This window comes from Diuraphis noxia, unplaced genomic scaffold (genome assembly GCF_037042655.1).
Source record: "Diuraphis noxia isolate RWA-SAM2 unplaced genomic scaffold, SU_Dnox_SAM2 contig0001, whole genome shotgun sequence".
Taxonomy (NCBI): Eukaryota; Metazoa; Arthropoda; class Insecta; order Hemiptera; family Aphididae; genus Diuraphis; species Diuraphis noxia.
The window spans coordinates 49393207-49405589 of NW_028301711.1; the positions used below are offsets into that span (position 1 = coordinate 49393207).

The 12383-nt window shown below is 26.7% G+C and overlaps 1 protein-coding gene across 1 annotated transcript; it reads left to right on the plus strand.

Moving 5' to 3' along the window:
* The first annotated feature begins 486 nt into the window (after positions 1–486).
* On the plus strand, positions 487–8099 carry LOC107161453 (uncharacterized). The gene is made up of 3 exons (XM_015507867.2): positions 487–682; positions 7167–7590; positions 7660–8099. The coding sequence occupies exons 1-3, from the start codon at positions 599–601 to the stop codon at positions 7956–7958; spliced, it is 807 nt and encodes a 268-aa protein (XP_015363353.2). The 5' UTR covers positions 487–598; the 3' UTR covers positions 7959–8099.
* Positions 8100–12383: the final 4284 nt, after the last annotated feature.

The window sequence follows — 12383 nt, forward strand, 5'->3', positions numbered from 1 at the left end:
TTAAGTTTATGAAGATAAATTAAAAATAAATTAAAACTAAAATGACATTTATTTCTAAAATAAAATAATTATAATATTTTTGTAAAATTGTAAATATAAATAGAATTTAAGTTATAATTACAAGGAAAATTAAATTTTTAAACATCATATTGCTTAATATTATCAAACATTTTTAGTTATATGATTCCAAAATTTAACATGGCTAGATATCATGCATAATTTACTTTTGAAACACGCTCAATTAAAAATCAATTCAACTATTAATCTCGATGTTATATCCTAACCGAAATTGAAAATATTAAATTTTTTCTTCCATTTTATAAAACTTGATTGAATAGTCATCGTATAATATCCAACGTGTCATATTGTGTCGGTTCGTGTGTTCTTCAATTTAAGTGTTTAAAAATGTACTCATACAACTTTAGACAGATGTCAACACGTTGTTTGTACAATTCATAAAATATTTTGTCAAGGCAGATGTGTTCATTTTTAGTGAATCGCCATGAACTTGTATTGCGGTACGTTGTACAAAAATATATCTACTGCACATTAAATTTTAAACAAAAAATAATAATAATAATCAAAAACATTCTAAAATATGACTTCATTTATTAACATTATTTTTATACTGAGTTGTAACCTGTTAATTTGTTATCTACCCACGTCACATGGAAAAAACCAGGTAAGTATCGAAAAAGATTAAAGGAGATGTCAGCGAACTAAACGCTTCCTCTCTCTGACACACGCTTAACACACTAATTTTTGTTTAGCATAAAGAATATTGGATACACTGTGTTGATAGCCTATTAATAATTAATATTAGTAATGTTACAGTGAATTAACACATTATCATAAGGGATAAATTTAAAAGAAAATTATATTAACTGTTGGTAAGCTGGGTTTCATACGATGATTCAAGTTTTATTTGAGTTACAGCCTGATATAAAAATGCTCATAGTATATATCGTGGTAAATACTGAAAAAAATTAACGTAAAGAGTAAAGACATAAAAAATATTATTTACTTTATGATTGGTGAGTAATGAGTAGGGCTTGGATTTCAATGGATTTAAATCTTTTTTTTTTTTTGTGAAGTCTAACGAGATGCATTCTAAGCTACAAATATATTTTAAGTACTTCATATTTTAACCATAAATATTTTTAGGACATTTTTTTGCATATAAAGTGGATTTTATATTTTTTAGAGTATTCACAATTTTTTTTTTGACGTTTTTAATGAATTTTTTTAGTTTTTAAGACATTTTAGAACTATTTCACGTATTATGATTAAAAAAAATTACCCCAATGAAATGTAAGTAATACATATTAGTGTAGTAATACGTAATAAAAATTCATTTTATTTTAAACTATTTAACTTATCCAATAGCCGATTTTCTGATAAATTTATTTCAAATTAATTATTTAAAAAATTTTTTGTACAGTGAAAATATAATTTCATTTTTACTCATTTTTTAATAATAATTTAAATTTATTTAAAAATGCATTGTTTTTTTTTTTTTGGATATTTTTAGCGCATTTAAACTTAAGCCCTAGTAATGAGTATATTCACTCTAATACTTACTTCAGCTAACAACACAAAATCGGCTCTTGGAAATTTCATATGTTGCATGTGAATCACAAAGAGAAACAAATAGTGTGTTTATATCATATTAGCAATTATTAACTTTGTGTTATTTTGGTCAATGATTATGTATAGTTATACAAGACAATTAATATAACAAAACACTCTGTCTCTCAAATACTATAAACATTTATTTACATAATTTGAAGTCATCATAAATCAACTATATTTGCACGTGTATAAAAATGTCCTACCTTCTTAAATGAAAAAATAAATTTTTATGTCTGAAAAAAAAATCCAATATTAATATATATTTTTTTTTATCAATACAAAAAAAATGCAGATTATTAAATTATCTTTTACTCAGAAATTATTTAAAATAATATCAATTGGAAATTTGGGAATATTTAAGTAACATAATATATGTATTGACTTTGTTATTTTATTTTAACTTGAAGATAGATTACTGTAAATAGTTGAAATGTTCACCAAATATACAATGCAATAAAATCAGCATTAACTATAGACATTTTGTATTGTTTACTATCAAAATATTTAAGGAAATTACCAATAATTTTCAATAATTATTATCATTAGAAATATACATATATGGTGACACAGATCTCTTTTCAAAATCGTTTTTCGTGTGCAATGATTCAACGTTAAATTTAAATTTAAAACATCCGTTTCAGTGACCTACTTGACATTCGATAATAATACATTACATCATAGCAGTTTTATATTTTCAAGTTCAATATCTGATATTTTATCTGTACCTAGATAAAATGTTGTTGTAATCCGAAATTAGACCTCACCGAATTTTGAAACATAAAAATTTTATATTATTTTAGTTGATCAACTACGTTTCTTTAAAATTAATTTCAATTGTATAAATCTTAAAATAAAAATATTCAACAGTCAGTATCTATTATAGTGGGTACCCAGTACGTTATCGTATAAATTAAATACATGCCTGTACATAATACAAAATATAAATATATATTTAGTGTGTAACTTAACCACAAATTTCTAATGCAATAAACACCGTAAATGATTAACCTTATGCAACAATATATTATTCGATAACCTATGTACAGAAAATAACAATCATTTATTACAATTTATAAGCGCTTATCGAAAAAAAAAATGATGATAATAATATATTTTTATTTAATATTATGAACCTCAAAGAAAATTCTGAACGAAAACTTTATAAATAACTTTTACTTTTAGTTAAATGAATTTTATTCCTTTTCACAACACTTCTAATACAGTTTTAGATACATACAGATATGTGTTCGTTTTTGTAAAAGAAAACGAAAAACAACTCGGAGAATTGTTTCGAAAGTTTTTTATTTTAAGTAATCGGTTCGAAGTTTGCTTTTGTGTGTAGTCGGACATTGCGGTGTTTGAACTTAATCCCGAGTGTACTATATTTTCTCATTTAAACCAAGAAAAGTCCAAGTATTTGGCCGAAAAGAGTATATAAATAGAATAAAGATATAGTTACTGAATTCTTATGTGAGAAATTATCATGAAAAAAATTAACTATTTAGATAGGTAGTCGATTCTGGTTTTTTTATAAGTATAGTAATTTTTATACGGAACTCAAATATACCTACTAAAATACATAATATCTCATTTTTTTTTTTATCATCTCCATTATTTACCACATTATGTCCACAGTATATAGAATTACGACACTAAAGTTTCATGATTTTTCGTTTTTAAATATTTTATTTACAATTATATAATAATATTTATCATAATATAGATTATATTTAAAATTGTTTATTTTAATTTGTTTTATCACCATAATAGTTATATTATATATATATTATGGTGTTTACATGGGTTTAAAATGTATCATGATTAAAAATTTAAAACTATTGTTAACTTTATTTTATTTGATATGATACAAAATAGTATGTAATAATCTGTAACGTATTAATATTTTATATACATTTTTTAAATCTTAAACCATCTTGAAGGGTTGTCTTTAATATTATCTGAGCCAAAAGCTGATATTATTATTGGATTTAAATGATTTAATAATGAAAATATTTATTAAAAATAATGAAAAATTTACTGATGAAAAATTTAAAAGTGTGTGGTGCTCTTACACTTGACATATACTCCCAGTCACTATTTTATAAACAGGTTTGAACAAAGAAGTGTATGTGAGACTTAGCTCGGCTTTAAATGTTTTGTATGATGCACCACACACTTTTAAATTTTTCATTATTTTTAAGTACAATTTAATATATATATTTATATTTTTTTAAATATGTTTTTATAGGAAAGTGTGCTTTTAAAAAAATTTATTTTATTTTCTACTTTTTAGTTGAAAGTACATTTTTTTATTAAACGTTTATCATACATATATCAAATATTATTATTAAATTAACGAAACTAAATGTCATCTGCTGGGAGTAAGTTTTCAAATTTTATGAACTTGTAAGACGGCAATAGCAAATTCCCGAGTTGAATCTTAATTGTGAAATTTATACGGGTATACAATTGCTTTTTATTAGAATAATTTTACATCAACTTTGAATCATTTTCTTGACACTCTAATTGGGAATTACAGCTATAAGTATCTATTACAAACTTGGGAAATCATTGTCTATTTCATACAGCATGTTCCAAAATAGTAAAATCTTTTGAATCGTATTTTTTTATTAATTTTAAACGATTTAATTTGTTGAAGCTATCAAAGTTTTAATAATTACATTAAAAATTTCAAATTATGTATATTTTATTTTTAATTGCCTACTCGTAAATTTAATTAATGCAGATGTTGATTAAAAAATTCTAATTTTGGAAATCCCAACGTAGATTTGATACATCCTATCAGGCAATATTTACACATGTAGAATTATAGGAATATGCAAAAAACCTTTTTTTTATTCATTTATCTACAATACTAATATTATTCCATGTTTAAATATCATGAAATAAATTCAGATGCGTCTTGTATGTATCACTACCTCTTGACAACAGTCTAATTATCATTGATATTTTGTCCTCTTCAATAGATGATGAAATCCATCAAATATTCTCTTTGTGTTGTGCATCACTTTTATTACCAACTTCAACGTAAAATTTTTGTCGAAAACTAGTGATATTAATTTTTTTTATTTTTTTAGTTAACTAGATTCATTTTAGGCGTATTTCTTACTTTGGGCATACTTACCTAATAACAACGAATTCTATATTTGAACAATTGTAATGTTTTATACTTTGAAATATACATAAATTCAATGAGTTTACCTACATATTACCGTCAATAACGATGATATAAGCTAAAGTAACAAAGTCCTGTTATGTGCCTAAATGTATATGACAAACTGTCGATGAATCGATTCTTTGACATGTTCAAATAATGTTTTAAATTCATATTTTTTACTGCCTTATTAGTTTTTAGTCTATAATTTATGTATAATGTATAAGAATTGAATATCATAATTTTATTACACTTCTAAAGTTTTTTTCATATTTTTGTACACGCTTTTTGCGATGTGGAATATATATATTTACAATAGACATTTGGACCTTCAGCCATTCTTTATTGATATAAAAACAAAATTAATGCATGTGATTTCACAGACTGTGTTTTATAAACATAATAATATATTGATATTGGCAACATATTAACAAAACAAACACAAATGTATCCTCCAATATAATATAAAGTGTGTAATAAAGCTGATTGACGTGTTATTTTTAAATTACTAACATGAAATTAGACGACAGGGGAGGAAGTTTCTGTTTGACCTATATAGATGATGTTATATTGTTGTCTGATAAAGCTATAAACTCTGAAAACATTTCACATGGAAAACAACTATGATAACTGCGATGGTTTGATAATTGATTAATTTTTTCACTGCCACGTTAATGATTAACAACACTACTACTAAAGATAAAAATATCGTCCAAAAAGACATAAGACTCAATCTATAAAAAAAAAATGCAACTTCTTCCGTGATGATTCAAAAAGTAATAAATTTCAAAATTTTGTACATTTTAATCCCGGACTATTTTATTATAGGCAATAATATATTTGTATATTAATATTTCGAAACTGTACCGGATATAAACTTTCTTTCCTTATTTTTAATTTTTTTTTTTTAAACGTTGGGGACTAAAAATGTGCAACCCCATCCTGTTGACTGATCGTAGAGAGATAATCTGGATGGCGAAACAAATTAAAAAATTTCAATGCATATTCTGCAAAATACAAAATCTATATTTTTTTCCCGTCATTCACAACGAGACAGATATAAACATAAAATCCACAACGTTGCATATGTGCAACTTTACGCCACCTCTATAATAAATTGACTATGCGATCACGGAGTGATTCATTTTTGTATTTTTTAAAACCAACATTTAAAAAAAATTTTTCTGTAATAAACGTAACAATATTATTATTATAGATTGAAGGTCCAAAATTTCAGTCTCTTATATTTTGAGTACAGTGTCTACTAAAGGGGGTCCTTTCATCTGACCCGGTCATTTTTCGACGATTTTGATTTTGGCATATTTTTAATTGGGCATTATTTCCGGGGAGTGAAAAATACTCGTCCTAACGTACTATTTAGTAATTAATTTTATCTTGGGACTTGCGGAGCTACTCACGATGTTCTCGCGTTGATAACTACATTCTAACTTCTAAGTATTACATTTAAATGTGTTCATCCTTCAAACCAAAAAATAATAAAATAATATTCGAGATACTCATAAACATCCAAATTTTTATTCCTAACATCATGTGGTCCCATGATGGCAATTTTTTCCTCAGAAATTATTTATTATTCATGGATAATATTAGATCTTTCCGGTTTTTTGATAAATCGTCGAAACGCAAAAGAATTCCACCACATACAGTAGCAAATAAATTCCTACTGCTCTGTAGAAATAGAAACTTTATTGCAATAAAAAATGTATAAAAATTAAAAAATTATATAAAAAAAAATGTTTTTAAGATCGACTTTTTACAGGTACGAGACGTGTCATCATAATATTCACAAACTATAATTGAATTAATTATACATACATACTGTGTAGTATAAGTCAATCTTCCAAAGGTTTATGTTGTTTCTGATACAATCAGCATAATAAAATGTCTTTATTTCAAATTAAAAATATCAAACTTACATTATCACACTAAATTTGATTTATAAGAATTCGAAGTTTTAAGTTTAAAGAAACTGGTTATAATTACGATAATATTTTTTGTAGTTAGAAATGCATGATATTTTTAAATTTTGAAAAGTTAATACAATACTGCACTGACGATGATCACTTAGAATCGTAAAATTAAGTTTAGTGTAAATAGGTGAGCACCTATAATGCTAGTTTTAAATTAAAAATATGTCGATAAAGATAAAATAAAATAAATTCTGGTTGCATCACAAATAATCTTATCAGTTATCTTATCCCGTCTATTCGAAACTGAAGTTGAGTTTTTTATTTCATTATTTTTTTATTCCTTTCATCATACACTTAAATATAATCCAATACAATAAATGCATCTTTTTTTTATTATTATTAATATTTTAATATTTTTCTGTTTTTAGGGATACCATTTATCGACAATAGGTCAAGAACTCACACCTCATGAACGTTTCATGTATGAAAATTATAATACTTTGCCGGATAGGATTTACTACTCGAGAGAGAAAGGTTGTTACGTGGTAAAAGGAAAACCAGGCTATTACAAAAACGATCTGAGTAGAAACAAGGGAGAACAAATTAAATACATTCCTCGATGGCAGTATTACATGAATAAATTGTCACCAATAGAACTAGTCAAATCTGGATTTCACATTGGTTCAACTATGCTGTTTGGAGGAGATGACAGTGATGATGATGATGATGTTGATGTAAAAAATGATGATGCTGAAAATGATAATTCGGATGGAGATATAAATGTTGATACAGATAGTGGTGCTACGAATAATGATAAGAATATTGAAAAAGAGCCAGAATTATTATCAAAAGGTATGAGTAAGAATCTGTTTCTGCCGTCTTATTTATTTAATGATTCTAATAATTGAAATAATAACATAGATGGCGAAAAGAAAAAGGACAATAATGACAAAAAAGATAAACAGAAAGACAGTACGGATGTTGGCGACCCGAAAAATTCTAAAAGCTATACAGGAATGGTCGACAATGTGTTGAAAAGTGACACTGTAGAAAAGGCCAAAAACATATTGCAAAGTGACGCTGCCAAAGAAACTGCAAAATCTTTAGTCAGTATGTTTGTACCTGGAGGACCAACGATTATTGCTTTAGCGGATGCTGCTTCAAAATATCAAAGTGCGGATGGCGCAGTTGATAAAGTGGGAGATAAATTACCTATTTGAAATAATAGTCTATTTCATTATGAAATTAAATTAAAATTTTGAAAATCATTCATTTAGATGTTGATGTTAATTGATAATTCACCAACTTGAATATGTTGTTATGTTAGACAATAAATAAAATTGGTGTAACTTTATTTTAAATCAACAATACTATATATTATTATTTGCATAAATTTAGAATTAATATTTGTGTTTACAATATTCAACTTATTATATTAAATATATTATCATATTAGTATCATTATATTTTAAAATAAAAGATTAATTATAAGCATAGTGTTCAAAACACTAAACAAAATTACATACCACAATACCAGTAATACCACATTGAATATAAAACATTAATAGGCACGATAGGGAAAACATTTTACGCATACTACGCTGAGTATTTTAAATATTAATATTAAGTACATTTTTAAGATATTATATAAAAAATTTCTCGTAGTTAGAATCGTTTGAGTATTTGATGATACCGCTATCAGAAACATCAGAGTTAGATACGGATTCATTCATTTGCCAATATTTTTAAAGACCAATTATTTAAAATGAATACATTAATATTAATACTTATTAATTAACGAAATATTCTGATAGGTAGTACAACGAGATAATTATGAATTAGCAATATTCAATAATATGTAAGTGTTTTTTTAACATTTATTTTTATGACTATTGTAAATTTAAAAAAGCGATAAGCACCTCTAAAGTATATACTTCATAACATGATAATTTGTATCATTCTTTTGAATTAAAAAAATCCTGCAATATTTGACTTTTTTTAAACACAGTTTTTAGTTACTACCTATTTTACCGCTCAACAATTATTAAGTAAAACTACTCGGTATATTAAACACGCGGGAATTTAATTTAAATTCTATTCATAGCGGAGAATTTCGTATGTTTTACAATTATATGTGAGTATGATTTTATTATTATTATTTTTTTAGTCCAACATCACTATTTGAAGCAAAAAAGGTTCTTTAATCTTTATCATCTTCGAGGGTGATTGGAAAATATTTTAGGAATACGAAAATAGAATAATCTTTATAAAAAAGAATCGCCATAATAAATTTAAAAAACAGCAGAAAAGCCGAAATATTTACGCAATACTAATTTATTGGTAAACATATAAGTAAAATATTGAGGTCAATAAGGAAAGTTTTACGTGCGTGTAAATGATGATACACAAGGTAAACAATAGAGTTAAAAAATGGTTTATAGTTTGATTTTCATTACATCCATATAATAAAAATATTTATTATTAAATTACTATCACGTGTTATGACAATATTCGATAAAATAGATTATACGACACTTGAATTCTTTAATAAATCTCATTGCAAAATCCAAAACATTTAATGCTTTTTATGAAATATGGTTTTGATAATATGGTAGTTGATGTCGAATTCAGGCATTTTTTAAATGGTACCAGCATCATTATACCATAGCCATAGAGATAAACGCGAAACAAGTATATTTTCAAAGCAGTGTAAACTTCAGTAGAGACATGTATTGTGCACGTCTTAATGATTTTATCAAGCACCCATGAAGTCCAACTGAAGTCAAATTAACAATTTCACTGCCCTTCTGATTTCATTGATCTTTCCACGAATATCTTGAGTATCTCATACAAGCACTGAATAGTTTTGTGAACCATGGAGGATAGTTGTCATATTATATGATGCTCAGATTTTTTTCAGAGTTTTTTTTAATGAAAATTAGATATAAATAATGAATAAATAATCTCGAAAATGTTTTAATGTCATTTTATATCTTGTTAAGTACTCAAAGACAAAATTGACAAATATAAGTAAAATATTAAGGGAAATATAAATAAAAGGTTAACATGCGTGTAACGTATGATACACAAAGCAATAGACTTTTTAAAACTTAAAGTCACCACTTAAAAACATTTTATTTACAATCTATACAGTATAATTAGTATAACAAGTAAATTCGACACAAGGTTAACAGGAGGTAGCATTTATAGGCAGGCACTCAGCAGTTCTACCAGATCAAGTACTTTTTAAGTATTAACTATAGTTTAAAAAACTTTTTTTTAATCTTTTGAGTAGTGAGATAGAGGATAATTGTTTGATTAATGGATTACTGTGAAAATTTAATTTTGAAAGAAATTTAAAGTAATATACATTTGCTAGTTGATTAAGGGTAGGAATTTTTAGTTTTTGAGGAGATTATTATTTGCAAAGTACCAGGAAGAAGAAGTTATTAATCGTAAGCAAATGGATTGAAACGCTAGAAGCGTTTTGGAATTGGATATCTTTGCAGATCCCCATAACTAAACACCGTATTTCTAAACTGGTAAAATAATTGAGTTGTATGTGATTAGTTTATTGGATAGAGATAGTTTGGATTTGAATAGTGGTCTTAGAAGATGAAGTCTCGACCTAACAGTTTTACATCTATGTTTTATACGTGGGCTCCAGGTAGGGCGTTTATCTAAGGTTAGCCCAAGATATTTATTACAATTTTTAAAATTAGATAGTTACATTTAAAATTACAACTTATTATTATTATTAAAACATATTATATTATAGATAAACATTTTTTTTAATTACAAATTTTTTATATTGCATATTTTCGATAGCGATAACTTAACTGTTATAATTATATTGAACTTGAAAATGTACATGCTAAATTTAAAATGTGATCGTGGGCCGCATATTATGACAGGGCGAGCCACGGGTTGAAGACCCCTGCTCTAACACATGTTTTTACTCAAATATTAAAAGAATTGTTTGCATCCACTTGTTTGCATACAAACTAATTATATTTAAATGGTTTTATATGGCGATTATTAGTGTGTCATCACTCATCAGCATAATATATACCTAGAGATATATAAAAGGTCTTAGCAATATTATGAGTGAAAATTGAATAAAAGCAAGAAGCTATATAACGTCCTTGTGAGATACTTGTTTTAATTGAATAATAAGTTAAATAGGTAGTATTTAGATGAATCGTAAAAGAGCGATTTGTCAGATAGGATTTAATTAAAAGAAAATAATGAGAGGTTAGGAATATTTTAAGTTTATACAATATTCTATCGTGACGAACCCGGTCGAAGGTTTGAGAGATGTCTAAGAATACTGCTGTACAGAACTGTTTTTTCCAAGAATCTGAATATTATATCAATGGCTATATGTAGCTGATGTATAGTCGAGTGTTTTGGTCTTAAACCAAATTGGGTATGGAGTATTATGTTGTTTGAGAAAGCGAAGAGAATGGGCCTTTTTAAAATGATTTTCTCGAATATTTTATAAAAGGTTGGAAGAAGACTTATAAATCTGTACGAAGTTGGTTCTTGTGGTGGTTGTAGAGTTTAAGGATTAAGATAATTACCGAGTGTTTCCAAGTTATCGGAAAGTATGATATCCTGAATAGAGCGTTGAGTATGTGTGATGAGTAAATAATGGTCTTATTAGGTAGGTTCTTGCGATAATATTTGTTTATTAATTTATGGAATAAAAATGTCTTGTTTAGTACAGCACAATATTACTGATTATATCATGTCCTGTGATTTTTTAATAGGGAGTTGTTTGATAATTTATTAGATTTTACCAGGAAAGGTGCTTTCAACGGGAAGTGTTCGGTAGTGGTACGGCCGACACATAGAGTAAGAATATATGGCCTCTCTATATCATATCAAAATCCGATAACGAATCATCGGCCGGTAATAGGAGAAACAACCAAGGTGCAACCACTGGCAAAATCATCGAATTACAGTAAGCAGAGAGAGCTGTCACAGGTCACATGTTTTAGTTGTAAAACACTTGTACACTTCGCGAATGCGAGCCCAACCCGTACATGTCAAAGATACTACAACTTGGGCCACTCGAAACGGAGTTGTCCTGACTCTCGCAGTAGCCAGCGGAACGATGGAGTTGGTGAGAATGGCTATGACTTTTAGAAAGGTCACCCCAATGTATTGTATCCCCTTATATGATAAGTATTACAACTATTAAGTACCCAAATAATGTTGTGTCTGATGTAACTACACTTGTCGATACAGGTAGCCCCGTTAGTCTTTTAAAGTCCACTATTGTTAATTATGTGTCCGCAGTTGTACCTCCTAAATCTGATTTAGTTGGTATTAACCAATCTAGGCTTAGTGTGGTTGACCAATTCTCTGCTGATATTTTGCACACTGATCTTGACACACCTATTAATATAAATTTTCATGTGGTGCCCAACGATACCATTAAGAGTGACTGTTTGTTAGGGCGCAACTTTTTATCTCACCCTCGCATAATTTTAAGTATTGAGAATGGACAATTTTTAATTAATTTCAAGAAAAAAGTGACAACATTTCTTTTGAAGAAATTTTATCAATCAATTTTAAGAATGAAGGGAATAGTGATTTAGATATTGATTTAAATATAGAAAATACATTACCAGAAAATG